Below are 14,881 nucleotides of genomic sequence, written 5' to 3'. Positions count from 1 at the left end.
CACCAACAACAGCAGAAACAACCATCTTAACAAGTACTGTATTAGCATCTAATACAATCACAGCATCAACAAGCAGAGAAGAAAGCTCAACAGCCACGACTTTACTGTCAACGCTAACACCAACTACAGAATTGACTACCACCACTGAAGACACAACACAAGTAACAACAACAATAGCTCCAACAACAGCAGAAACAACCATCTTAACAAGTACTGTATTTCCAACTACTGCAATTGTGGAAACAACTAGCACAGAAGAAAGCACAACAGCTACGACTTTACTGTCAACAATAACACCAACTACAGAATTGACTACTACCACTGAAGACACAACACAAGTTACAACAACAATAGCACAAACAGCAGCAGAAACAACCATCTTAACAAGTACTGTATTTCAAACTACTACAATCGCAGAATCAACAAGCACAGAAGAAAGCACAACAGGCACAACTTTACTGTCAACACTAACACCAACTACAGAATTGACTACCACCACTGAAGACACAACACAAGTTACAGCAACAATAGCACCAACAACAGCAGAAACAACCATCTTAACAAGTACTGTATTTCAAACTACTACAATTGCAGAATCAACAAGCACAGAAGAAAGCATAACAGGTACGACTTTAATGTCAACACTAACACCAACTACAGAATTGGCTACCACCACTGAAGACACAACACAAGTTACAGCAACAATAGCACCAACAACAGCAGAAACAACCATCTTAACAAGTACTGTATTAGCATCTAATACAATCACAGCATCAACAAGCACAGAAGAAAGCTCAACAGCTACGACTTTATTGTCAACACTAACAACAACTACAGAACTGACAACTACCACTCAGGACACAACACAAGTTACAACAACAATAGCACCAACAACAGCAGAAACAACCGTCTTAACAAGTACTGTATTTCCTAGTACTACAATTGTGGAAAAAACTAGCACAGAAGAAAGCACAACAGCTACGACTTTACTGTCAACAATAACATCAACTACAGAATTGACTACTACCACTGAAGACACAACACAAGTTACAGCAACAATAGCACCAACAACAGCAGAAACAACCATCTTAACAAGTACGGTATTTCCAACTACTACCATTGCAGAAACAACTAACACAGAAGAAAGCACAACAGCCACGACTTTAATGTCAACAATAACACCAGCTACAGAATTGACTACTACCCCTGAAGACACAACACAAGTTACAACAACAATAGCGGTAACAACAGCAGAAACAACCATCTTAATGAGTACAGTCTTTCCAACTACTGCAATTGTGGAAACAACTAACACAGAAGAAAGCACAACAGGTACGACTTTAATGTCAACAATAACACCAACTACAGAATTGACTACTACCACTGAAGACACAACACAAGTTACAACAACAATAGCACAAACAGCAGCAGAAACAACCATCTTAACAAATACTGTATTTCAAACTACTACAATCGCAGAATCAACAAGCACAGAAGAAAGCACAACAGGTATGACTTTAATGTCAACAATAACACCAACTACAGAATTGACTACTACCACTCAAGACACAACACAAGTTACAACAACAATAGCACCAACAACAACAGAAACAATTGTCTTAACAAATACTGTATTTCCAAGTACTGCAATTGTGGAAACAACTAGCACAGAAGAAAGCACAACACCTACGACTTTGCTGTCAACACTAACACCAACTACAGAATTGACAACTTCCACTCAGGACGAGAACCAGGACTCAACACAAGTTACAACAACACCAGAGATACCCATCTTAACAAGTACTGTATTTCCAACAACTACAGTTGTGGAAACAACAAGCACAGCACAAAGCACAACAGGTACGACTTTAATGTCAACACTAACACCAACTACAGATTTGACTACTACCAGTCAACACACAACACAAGTTACAACAGCAATAACACCAACCACAGCAGAAGCAATCATCATAACAAGTACTGTATTTCCAACTACTACAATTGTGGAAACGATTAGCACAGAAGAAAGCACAACAGCCATGACTTTAATGTCAACACTAACACCAACTACAGAATTGACTACTACCACTCCAGAGACAACACAAGTTACAGCAACAATAGCACCAACAACAGCAGAAACAACCATCTTAACAAGTACTGTATTTCAAACTACCACAAACGCAGAATCAACAAGCACAGAAGAAAGCACAACAGGTACAACGTTAATGTCAACACTAACACCAACTACAGAATTGACTACCACCACTGAAGACACAACACAAGTTACAGCAACAATAGCACCAACAACAGCAGAAACAACCATCTTAACAAGTACTGTATTTCCAACTACTACAGTTGTGGAAACAACAAGCACAGCACAAAGCACAACAGGTACAACTTTAATGTCAACAGTAACACCAACTACAGAATTGACTAGTACCACTCAAGACACAACACAAGTTACAACAACAATAGCACCAACAACCATCTTAACAAGTACTGTATTTCCAACTACTACAACTGCAGAAACAACAAGCACAGAAGAAAGCACAACAGCCACGACTTTACTGTCAACACTAACACCAACTACAGATTTGACTACTACCAGTCAAGACACAACACAAGTTACAACAACAATAACACCAATAACAGCAGGAGCAACCATCATAACAAGTACTGTATTTCCAACTACTACAATTGTGGAAACGATTAGCACAGAAGAAAGCACAACAGGTACGACTTTAATGTCAACACTAACACCAACTACAGCATTGACTACTACCACTCGAGACACAACACAAGTTATAACAACAATAGCACCAACAACAGCAGAAACAACCATTTTAACAAGTACTGTATTTCCAACTACTACAATCACAGAATCAACAAGCACAAAAGAAAGCACAACAGCAGCGACTTTAGTGTCAACGCTATCACCAACAACAGAAGTGACTACTAACTTTGAAGACACAACAGAAGTTACAACAATAGCACCAACAACAGCAGAAACAACCATCTTTACAAGTATGGTATTTCCAACTACTACAATTGTGGAAACAACAAGCAGAGAAGAAAGCACAACAGGTACGACTTTAATGTCAACAGTAGCATCACCTACAGAATTGACTACTACTGCTCAAGACACAACACAAGTTACAACACCAATAGCACCAACAACAGCTGAAACAACCATCTTAACAAGTACTGTATTTCCAACTACTATAATCGCAGAATCAACAAGCACAGAAGAAAGCACAACAGCCATGACTTTAGTTTCAACGCTAACACCAACAACAGAAGTGACTACTAACTTTGAAGACACAACAGAAGTTACAACAATAGCACCAACAACAGCAGAAACAACCATCTTAACAAGTACAGTATTTCCAACTACTACAATTGTGAAAACAACAAGCACAGCACAAAGCACATCAGCCACAACTTTACTGTCAACACTAACAACAACTACAGAATTGCCTACTAACACTGAAGACACAACAAAAGTTACAACAATAGCACAAACACCAGCAGAAACAACCATCTTAACGAGTACTGCATTTTCAACTACTATGATTATGGAGATAACAAGCACAGCACAAAGCACAACAGCCACGACATTACTGTCAACAGTAACACCTACTACAGAATTGACTACTACCAGTGGAGACACAACACAAATTGTCACAACAGTAGCACCAACAACAGCAAAAACAACTATCTTAACAAGTACTGTATTTCCAAGTACTACAATCATAGAAACAACAAGCACAGAAGAAAGCACAACACAAGTTACAACAAAAAGAGCACCAACAACAGCAGAAACAATCATCTCGAGGAGTACTCTATTTCCAACTACTACAATTGCGGAAAGTACAAGCACAGAAGAAAGCACAACTGGTACGACTTTATTGTCAACAGTAACGCCAACCACAGAATTGACTCTTACCACTGAAGACACAACAAAAGATACAACAAAAACAGCACCTACAACAGCAGAAACAACCATCTTCACAAGTGTGGTATTTCCAACTACTACAATTGCAGAAACAACAAGCACAAAAGAAAGCACAGCTACAACTATACTGTCAACAAAAAAAACAGCTACAGAACTGATTATTACCACTGAACACACAACACAAGCTCCAACAACAGCAGAATTATCCATCTTGACAAGTCCTCTATTTCCAACCACTACTATTCAGGAGACAACCAGTATAGAAGAAAGCATGACAGCTACAACTTTAGTGTCAACACTAACACCAACTGAAGTTATTTCGTCCACGGGATCCACAACATCTGCAAGGACTATGGAAACACTCATATTAATGTATGTATTTTTCGTAAATATATGAGAATACTTAATTAAATACTCAAGCAAAATTTTTATTTAAAAAATGTACATTGCTTTATTTTGTCAGAAATGGTTCAGCTGTGGTTCAAAGCAAAATGGTCATCAATTCTTCCACTCCAGTTCCCAGTGAGAGTTTGGTCCTCAGTGCAATCCAAATTCTTCTGGATGATCGACTAACAAACCTTACTGACTATGTTAACCTACTGAACTTTACCTTTGAGGGTATGCATTCAGTGTTTGAATTATGAAAAAGTTATACTATTCAAACTGTTTTGTCATCAATGCAAAGTCTTTATCAGCTATTCTAAATCACATATGATTTTTCCACAGCAATTTCAGACACCTCATATGCGGTCACCTTCACATTCAACATCAGTAACCTCAGCATTCCAGAGAACCCTAAGCTTAGAAATGACACTTATGAGCAAGTGGAGGGCATCATAAACAAAGCTGTAAGTGTAAATTAAAATAGCTTCATGCATAACAACAACCTGTGATCCAAATTTCAGAGTTTAAAAGCAGCAGTTGACCTTATCCTTTAGTAATTTTTTTTATTTTATCTCCAGCTTAACACACTTCTAAATGATCCGGGTGCAGAGCTATTTCAACCGCAGAGCTTTCTTTTCACGTAAGCTTACTGAAGCGTTCATTTGTATTTAGACAAAATACTGTCTTATTTTTTAATGAATTATTTTAAGGATTTTTTTCTTCTTTGGGGCATCAGGAGTTCAAAAAATCAGGTTTATGGTAACATGGACTACTACTTTCAAGATGGAGATACAAAAAGACCAGAAGCCTTCCTGAAGGAGCTTGCACCTGTGTACGTGTCCTGATGCTAATTCACTAATTAGCCTTCAATAATCAGTGTGCTCTCACAAAGATTGTTAAATGTCTCCTGATTTGATTATAAGTAATGGAGAATGAAATGATGAATAAAATTTTTGTCATGACCTTAAAAAATAATCACCGTAATGCTTTTGTATTTTCAGGTCTGGATTAACACTTGTTCAGGCCAGGAAGGTCTTCAATTCCTCCTCTCCTGTTCCTAGTGAGAGTTTGGTCCTCAGTGCAATCCAAATACTTCTGAGTGATCGACTGACAAACCTTACTGACTCTGTAAACCTGCTGAACTTTACCTTTGAGGGTATGCATTTATTGTTTAAATTATGAGATGAAATTGAACTATTCAAAATTTTTTGTGATCAATGTAAAATCTTTATCAGCTATTCTAAATCACATGTGATTTCTTCCACAGCAATTTCAGACACCTCGTATGCAGTCACCTTCACATTTAACATCAGTAACACCAGCATGCCTGAGAATCCTAAGCTTAGAAATGAAACTTATGAGCAAGTGAAGAGCATCATAAACAATGCTGTAAGTGTAAATTAAAATAGCTTCATGCATAACAACAACCTGTGATCCAATTTCAGAGTTTAATATTAAAAGCAGCAGTTGACCTCATTTTTTATTGAAAGTGATTATTTTTTTATCTCCAGCTTAACACACTTCTAAATGACCCGGATGCAGAGCTATTTCAACCGCAAAGCTTTCTTTTCACGTAAGCTTACTGAAGCGTTCATTTCTATTTAGACGAAATACTGTCTTATTTTCAATGAAATAGTTTAATTATTTTATTTTTTTTCTTCTCTGGGGCATTAGAAGTTCAAAAAATCAGGTTTATGGTAACATGGACTACTACTTTCAAGATGGAGATACAAAAACACCAGCAGCCTTCCTGAAGGAGCTTGCACCTGTGTACGTTTCCTGATACTAATTCACTAATTAGCATTCATAATCAGTGTGCTTTCACAAAGATTGTTGAATGTCTTCTGATTTGATTATAATTGATGAAGAATGAAATGATGAAATTTATTTAAATGATGAATTTCATTCATTCATTCATTTTTATTATGACCTTGAAAAATAATCACCATAATACTTTTGTCTTTTCAGGTCTGGGTCATCACTTGTTCAGGCCAGGATGGTCTTTAATTCCTCCTCTTCTGTTCCGAGTGAGAGTTTGGTCCTCAGTGCAATCCAAATACTTCTGAGTGATCGACTAACAAACCTTACTGACTCTGTAAACCTGCTGAACTTTAGCTTTAAGGGTATGCATTTATTGTGTAAATTATGAGACAAAATTATACGATTCAAATTGTTTAGTTATAAATGTAAAGTCTTTATCAGATATTCTAAGTCATATGTGATTTGTTCCACAGCAATTTCAGACACCTCATATGCAGTCACCTTCGCATTCAACATCAGTAACACCAGCATGCCTGAGAATCCTAAGCTTAGAAATGAGACTTATGAGCAAGTGGAGATCATCATAAACAATGCTGTGAGTGTAAATTAAAATAGCCTTATGCATAACAACAACAAACTGTGATCCAATTTCAGAGTTTAATATTAAAAGCAGCAATTGACCCCATCCTTTAATAAAAGTGATTTTTTTTTATCTCCAGCTTAACACACTTCTAAATGACCCGGGTGCAGAGCTATTTCAACCCCAAAGCTTTTTTTTCATGTAAGCTCACTTCAGCGTTTATTTCTTTTTAGACAAAATACTGTCTTATTTTAAATGAATAAGATTAAAGATTTTTTTTATTTTTTATTTGTGGCTCCAGGAGTTTAAAAAATCAGGTTTATGGTAACATGGACTACTACTTTCAAGATGGAGATGCAAAAACACCAGCAGCCTTCCTGAAGGAGCTTGCACCTGTGTATGTGTCCTTATACTAATTCACAAATTAGCATTTATAATCTGTGTGCTTTTACAAAGATTGTTTAATGTTTCCTGATTTGATTATAATTAATAAAAAATAAATAATGAATTAAAATTTTTTCATGACCTTGAAAAATAATCACCATAATACTTTTGTCTTTTCAGATCTGGTTCATCACTTGTACAGGCCAAGATGGTCTTCAATTCCTCCTTTCCTGTTCCTAGTGAGAGTTTTGTCCTCAGATCAATCCAGAGTCTTCAGAGAAATCAACTTACAAACCAGACTGACTCTGTTAAAATTCTGAACGTTACTTATGAAAGTATGTTTTATATTATCTGAACAAAACTATTTCATACTGTTCAAAAATACTGATTCTTTCTGAGATAATCTAAATTACATGTGATTTGTTCCACAGAAATTTCAAACACCTCATATGCAGTCACCTTCACATTTAACATCAGTAACATCAGCATGCCAAAGAATCCTGACCTCAAAAACAAAACTTTCAACCAAGTAGAGATCATCATAAACAATGCTGTGAGTGTACACTATATAAATTTATTTATAAAAACCCACAAAAAATGTCTTTAGATAGAATTGTTCCAAATTTAAATTAAATTAAAAACATATTATATTATACAGTATACCGTTAAACCTTGCAAGGTTTGTGAGCATAATTAATTCCGGGTATAGTGTTTCCATTAGTGTGTGCGCGTGTGTGTGTGTGTGTGTGAAGCTGAAGTAAGATGAGAGAAGAGAGGATGAGGAAGGGGGCTACTGTGTAAGACACACACTCACTAATGTAAACACTGCTCTGTCGGCAAAATTCTTTAACAAGGAACCTGTCCAATAACACTCGCGTGCACACACACACGCACACACACACGAACACGAACAGAATTACTGCTCTTTGACAGTGTCAGAGACTCTGGAAACTAGATCTTTAACAAGGAAGCTCTTTAATAACACATACTTTTGCTTTACATGTGGTCACACACATGTGGTCACAATGTTATAGTTAACCGTATACACGGGCACGGATGTTGTTTATACGAGTGATGCACGCGCACTGAAAGTGAGCATGGAAGAAGATTACTCACAATCCCGCAGCGCACGAGAGAGAAGAACCATTGGCTCAGTTGTGATGCCCGGGATACAAAGCGCATGCATACTTGTCGTATATTAAGGCCTCGCTCATTTATCAAGTTAAAATTTATTTTAAAAATTTTGCTTGTCTTGCAAAAAGCTACCAGACCAAATTACTCATAATCCAAGGTTTCACTGTATTCTGCTTTTTTTTAATAAGCATGATGTTAACTGTAGTGAGTGATACTTCACTACATGAGTGATATTTTCTTTTAATATATTTTTTTTTTGTCTGCAGCTAAACGCATTGCTTAATAAGCCTGGTGCAGAACAATTTAAACCCAATAGCTTTAATTTCATGTAAGTTCCCAGAAGAATACATTTACTAAAATTCATTTTTAATTTAATTATATTTATTATTCACTACATATACAGCATAATAAGCAGTGAAATGCTTAAATATGCAGTGAAATGCTTTATGTTATGAAATTTTTTGTAACATAAATTTCTACTACCAGGAGTTCTGAGAACCAGATTATTGGGCACATGGAGTACTACTTCCAAGACATAGGCACCACAACACCAGAGGCCTTCCTGAATGAGATTGCACCAATGTAAGTAACCTAATATTTATTTTTCATGTTTTAATCATGTATTAAATGTCTCCTTTTTTAGTTATAATTAATAACATAGATTTTTTGTTTAATATTTACTTAATTAGTAGCTATTCTTTATAAATCTTTTACATTTTTGATGTATTTTATTAAGTATATAATTTCTCTTTTATACTTTAGATTGGGCAATGTCATGATAAAGATTCGTCTAGTTTTTAAGAACCTGTCCAAAATTCCTAGTAAAACTGATGTTCTCAATGCTGCTAACACTCTGTTGGATACAAAAATCAGAAGAACACGTGATCTTACAACGCAAAAACTAAATGAACCTGTGAGCATAAGCGATGTTCTCTATGAGAGTGAGTCTTACTTTTAGTATCCTGTACCTAAATTTTTAATGAGATATATTAAATGTATTGTTTAATATGTAATTTTGTTCATGAATTACTTTCCAGTCATTGACAACAGTTCATACAGTATTAGCTTTGAATTCCAAATCAGCAATGTGACTGTTTCCAAGGATCTTCAGCTGAGGAATGAAACCTATGATTTAATCCAAAACACCATCAACACCCTGGTACACAGTAGCCACTGTACTAACAAAACAATATTATTATTATTATTATTATTATTATTATTATTATTATTATTTACCCAGTTAAAAATGCAAAGATATAAACAATTAATAATTAACTACATTTTACTTTATTTTAGCTGAACACAATTCTGAATGCAAAAGATGCTCCTCCTTTTGTCTTTCCACGTGCCAATTACACGTAAGTTTTTTTTTTTTTGTAACTTAGTGCTGCTTTACAAAACTAGATAACACACAATTATAAAATGTCTTTAAAGAACAAAATAAGATAGTTATAATATTTAAGACATCTCTCTGTGCTTGAGCTCTTACATTAAACTGGAAGGTTTCATGACATTAAATAATAATGGTGTAGAAATGGTGAAAAAAATCTTGTCTAAGAATGGGAAGATTAGTACAGCTTAGAGCTAGTATTGTTTCACTAGTGGTTGTTTAACAGTGAAAGCTGTGGGTTTTTAATCAAAAAGTTATGGCTTCAAATCCCAGTGCTACCCAGCTGCAACTATTAGCCCATAAGGCTTACTGCTCCAACTGGAGCTGTATCTTGGCTGAATCTTTTCACATTCATCAGCTTCTTCAAAAATGTAAAATGGTAAGAAAAGTTACACTGTGCTGGGTGAAGCCTCCATTTATCAGACTTGTTTGTTCTGCACATTCCATAGTGCTTGACTGGATGGCATTCAGGAATTTTAAACTGCATGAATAGTGCCCAATAACACTACAGAGAACACCATGAAGTTCCCACGATGTCCTAATAATATTAAAGAACACAACGGGAACAGTGTTGCAAGTTTATAATACTTTCCTAGACATATCTATGTCTATACCTATGTTCTTACTGGTATCTACTGCTTTTATGCCATGTTTTACAAGCTATGTAAAATTGCGGTAACTGAGATAGGCTAATAATAATAATAATAATAATAATAATAATAAATTCACTGAGCAGCAGGGTACATGTGACAACAAACAAATGTTTGTTTTTAAAGACAATATTTTTAATAAAACATAAAAATAAATATGCCCTGCGATAAATTAGCACCCTGTCCAGGGTGTACCCTGCCTCGTGCCCTAAGCCTCCTGGGATAGGCTCCAGGTCCCCGCAATACAGGATAAAGCGGTATAGAAGATGAGTGAGAGTGAGTAAAACTAAATAAATCTTAAATGGTACACTAGAAAACACTGCTAGATCTACTTCATTCCACAGTCAGAAATGAAACCAAAATAGCATTCTAAAAAACCAATTGCAAGCAACATATTCTGAAAATTAAACATACAATTGTTAAGGGGGAAAGGAAATTATATCCCAATACTTAAAAAGCAGTCAATTTAGAGGCATGAACTCCAACATAAATAGTAAAATGTAGCTGTAAAGGGTTTGTAGAATCATGCCACTGTTCCCAAGCCTCTGCGAGGAAAAACATGTTAAGGCTTTTCTAGAACATTTAATCACAGATCATAGGTAATTTCAAAGGTGTGAATATTAAATTTAAGTCAGTCAAATAATTTTGCCTGTCAGAACACAGGACAGCATAAATAGTTTATTATATTTTTTTTCAGAAGTAAATACAAACTTCTTTTGTTTAAAGAATTAGAATGTGACAATGAATTAAAAGGAATTTTAAAGAATAAAACACTATTTTTTTACTTTCAGATTTAATAGTACTATGATTATAGCTGATTCAGAATACATCTTTGTGGAAGGTGTCTCCCAGTGGACATCAAGTGGATTTCTTTCTGCCATACTCAACATCAACGGTATGTCAAACTGCACCACTCCTCCTGCTTAATCAAAATCCACTGTCCACCCCGAGAACTGTAAAAGTTAATAATTTTCTCTTACAGTGTTATCTACAACAGCTTTTCCAGCATCCACTAAACCTGTTACTTCAACTTCCCAATCAAATACATCAATCATGTATGTTCAATTCATTCACGTGCATTAAATTGATAGATTTAAACATTTTATTTTGATGGTTATCACCATAATCCTATGTTTTTTAAAAAATGATTTACATTTTGATGTATTTTTTTTTTTTTTTTTTACATTTTATAATTTCTCTTTTATACTATAGATTGGGGAATGTCATGATAAAGATTCGTCTGGTTTTTAAGAACCTGTCCAAAATTCCTAGTAAAACTGATGTTCTCAATGCTGCTCACACTCTGTTGGATGCAAAAATCATAAAAGCACGTGATCTTACAACGCAAAAACTAAATGAACCTGTGAGCATAAACGATGTTCTCTTTGAGAGTGAGTCTCAATTTTAGTAGCCTGTACATACATTTTAAATAAGATATATTAAATGTATTGTGTGATATGTAATTTTGTTCATAAATCACCTTCCAGTCATTGACAACAGTTCATACAGTATTAGCTTTGAATTCAAAATCAGCGATGTGACCATCTCCAAGGATCTTCAGCTGAGGAATGAAACCTATGAATTAATCCAAAACACCACCAACACCCTGGTACACAGTAGCCACTGTACTAGCAAAACAACAATAATAATAATTTACCCAGTTAAAAATGCAAACATATAAACAATTAATAATTAACTACATTTTACTCCTTTTAGCTGAACACAATTCTGAATGCAAAAAATGCTCCTCCATTTGTCTTTCCATGGGCCAATTACACGTAAGTGCCTTTATCTGTATCTCAGTGCTGCTTTACAAAAATAGATGTTACAAAATTGTAATATTATCTTTCATGAAAGTTTATGATACTTTCTTAGACATTCTTTGCCAGGTTCTCAATTTTTTTTTTACATTGTCCAATCAGATGTTAACGGGTGCTTATTACAGTACATTGCCATTTTGTGAGCAGGTTCAATGCAGTGCCTCTCTTTACAAAGTGATGGGGAGAGGAATTGAATTGGATATTTATCCTAAATTCTTTAAACGTGACATACAGTTCTTGTCAAAAGTTTCTTCTAATTCAATGGTCTATTCTAATTTTTATTTTATTTTTTTCTTGTTATTTGGAAAACCATGCTGAAGGCATCCAAAATATGCAATAATCTCCTTTGAACAGTTCATGTTGAGATGGGTACTTAAACTCCTGTAATGCGTTAATAATAGCTCTAATCTGACTGTGAGGTGTGGTTAATTGGTGATTTCTGAGGCTGGTAAATTAACTTCTCTGCAGCAGCGGTAAAGTTTGCTCTTCCTTTTTCTGGGAAGGTCTTTATAAAAGCCAGTTTCATTATAGTGCTTGATGGGTTTTTTCAAATGCACTTGACAATACTGTTCCAGAATACCTGATCTCTGTATCTTAAAATAACAACTGACTGTTGTTGTTATTTAATCGCAAAAATCCAGTATTGTTCTAGAATATAGAGAATAAATCACTAAACAAAAAACACTGAATAAAAAGGTGTGTCCAAACTTGGACTTGTACTGTAGATGCACAGATAACCTGCTAGCTGCATACCATAAATGTGGTACATAAAAGAAGAATGTAATATGAATTAATGCCGTCTTCTACAACATAGCATGGACCTAATATATTCACATAACAAGCATAAAGAGGTTGCTGTGCAAACTCTATTAATGTAGCAACAATGCAGTGATATCCTAATGACAATTCAGTCTGAATGCCATCTAATCTTTTAGTACCTTTTTTATTTTTTTTTTTTTTAAGCACATCAGTCAAATCCCTGATTTTAGGTACAGTACGCCGTTAACTGGTCAATGCTATTGGTAAATCATCCTCCTTATTCAGTTATTTTTGTTACTTTTCACCATATCCTCACCAGTCTTTTTTTAGAACAAAGTATGGCAGGTCCACATCAAGGGAGACAAAACTACAGCCATGTTGTATAAGCTCTCTGACATTAAGATAGGCACTACTACTACTAATACTACTACTACTACTACTAATAATAATAATAATAATAATAATAATAATTATAATAGTAATTTCACTGTGCTGCTAAACTAAATAAACCTTAAATGGTACACTAGAAATCACTGCTAGGTCTATTACTAAAACACAGTCAGGAATGAAACCAAAATAATTGCCAGCAACACATTTTGAAAATTAAACATAAAATTGTCAGCTGGCAATAGGTCTTAAGGGGGAGAAAGAAAATCATATCCCAATATTTAAAAAGCAGTTATTTGGACAGGAAGGACTAAGAGCAACAACGCTCAAATATAGAGGCATGAACTCCCACATAAGTAGTAATCTGTAGCTGTAAAGGGTTTGTAGAATCAGTACACTCTTCCCAAGCCTCTGTGAGGAAAAACATGTTAATGCTTATATAAAATATTTAAGCACTGACCAGAAGAACTTCATCAGTGACATACTGAAAATTTAAATGTGTGAATATTAAGTTTAAATCAGGCAAATAATTTAGCCTGTCAAAACAAAGGATGGCATTTATAGTTTATTATTTATTTTTAAGAAGTTAATACAAACTCTTTTTCTTTTTGTAAAGAATCATAATGTAACATTTAAAGAATGAAATTTAAATGGAACACAATTTTTCTTCCCTTTCAGGTTTAATGGTACTGCAATTATAGCTGATTCAGAATACATCTTTGTGGAAGGTGTCATCAAGTGGACACCAGGTGAATTTCTTTCTAAACTACTTCAAATCAGTGGTCTGTCAGATTCCACCACGACAGCAGCCCCTGTCACTGCAGTACAGACTGCCACAGTCCAAGGAAACACCACCACCACTGGGGGAAGTTCTGCATGGATCCTGGGCATCATCATTCCCTGTGCTATAATAGTTATTCTCATACCATGCTGGATTCTACTCTGCGTGAGTGTTGCCAAAATTTCCTCTACTGTGGGTGCTATTCAGAAGAAGAAATATGTATTTTTTAGATATACATGTATTTGTTAGTTCCAGAAAGTAACTAAGGTTATTGTGATGCATTGTTAACTGCAGAAACATGAACAAATAATCAGAATCTCTTCTTTATGCCCTATGTCTCTTTTCTCTTTCTCTTTATTTTTGTCAGTGTCTGCTGTGCGGCTGTTGTGCTGGTTTAAGGAGGCGCTACAACAGAAGACGGTCCTACACTATCCAACATTACACATAATTCTTTATTTTAAGCAGATGTGTAAAACAACAATAAAATATGTCATATAGCCATACATATATATATACCATATAGTTTATTTCTTTATTTGCTTTTTTTATGTATGTATTTATTTATTTATTTATTTATTTATTTATTTATTTATTTATTCATTTATTTATTCATTTTAGTCTATTTTATTCAACATTTATTTCAACAGAGTAGTGCTATGGAGGGTCTGGACTACAGTACCCATTAGCTTTTGCAAGTCACAGGTCTTGGTCATGTGCACATGCCTTCAGTTTGTTACTGATTAGTTTCTGTGTTTCAACTTTCTGTTACTGTGTCTTACATCTGTTACCTTTTCATGTGTTAGCACATTTGTTGAGTTAATTTTAGTTTATGTTTATGTCATGTTGTATTCACTTTTCACTGCTATATTAAAGAAGGTCTGCACTTGCTTTTGCTG

General features: G+C 34.8%; 2 protein-coding genes across 2 annotated transcripts; both read left to right on the top strand.

Annotated features, from left to right (window-relative positions):
- Window positions 1-3,911: 3,911 nt before the first annotated feature.
- Window positions 3,912-6,885, top strand: LOC128528829 (uncharacterized). Its single transcript, XM_053501981.1, has 12 exons — window positions 3,912-4,327; window positions 4,419-4,573; window positions 4,682-4,803; window positions 4,918-4,979; window positions 5,076-5,171; window positions 5,341-5,495; window positions 5,607-5,728; window positions 5,851-5,912; window positions 6,014-6,109; window positions 6,308-6,462; window positions 6,574-6,695; window positions 6,820-6,885. Exons 1-12 carry the CDS (start codon window positions 4,227-4,229, stop codon window positions 6,883-6,885), a joined length of 1,314 nt encoding a protein of 437 aa, XP_053357956.1. The 5' UTR covers window positions 3,912-4,226.
- A 109-nt stretch (window positions 6,886-6,994) lies between these two features.
- On the top strand, window positions 6,995-14,508 carry LOC128528605 (uncharacterized). The gene is made up of 15 exons (XM_053501558.1): window positions 6,995-7,077; window positions 7,245-7,399; window positions 7,496-7,617; window positions 8,465-8,526; window positions 8,685-8,780; window positions 8,961-9,139; window positions 9,236-9,357; window positions 9,495-9,556; window positions 11,030-11,133; window positions 11,221-11,293; window positions 11,451-11,629; window positions 11,726-11,847; window positions 11,955-12,016; window positions 13,883-14,150; window positions 14,353-14,508. Exons 1-15 carry the CDS (start codon window positions 7,010-7,012, stop codon window positions 14,431-14,433), a joined length of 1,755 nt encoding a protein of 584 aa, XP_053357533.1. The 5' UTR covers window positions 6,995-7,009; the 3' UTR covers window positions 14,434-14,508.
- Window positions 14,509-14,881: the final 373 nt, after the last annotated feature.

The sequence above is a fragment of the Clarias gariepinus genome, chromosome 8 (genome assembly GCF_024256425.1).
Source record: "Clarias gariepinus isolate MV-2021 ecotype Netherlands chromosome 8, CGAR_prim_01v2, whole genome shotgun sequence".
NCBI classification, from domain to species: domain Eukaryota; kingdom Metazoa; phylum Chordata; class Actinopteri; order Siluriformes; family Clariidae; genus Clarias; species Clarias gariepinus.
This window is presented reverse-complemented; position numbering and strand designations above follow the sequence as displayed.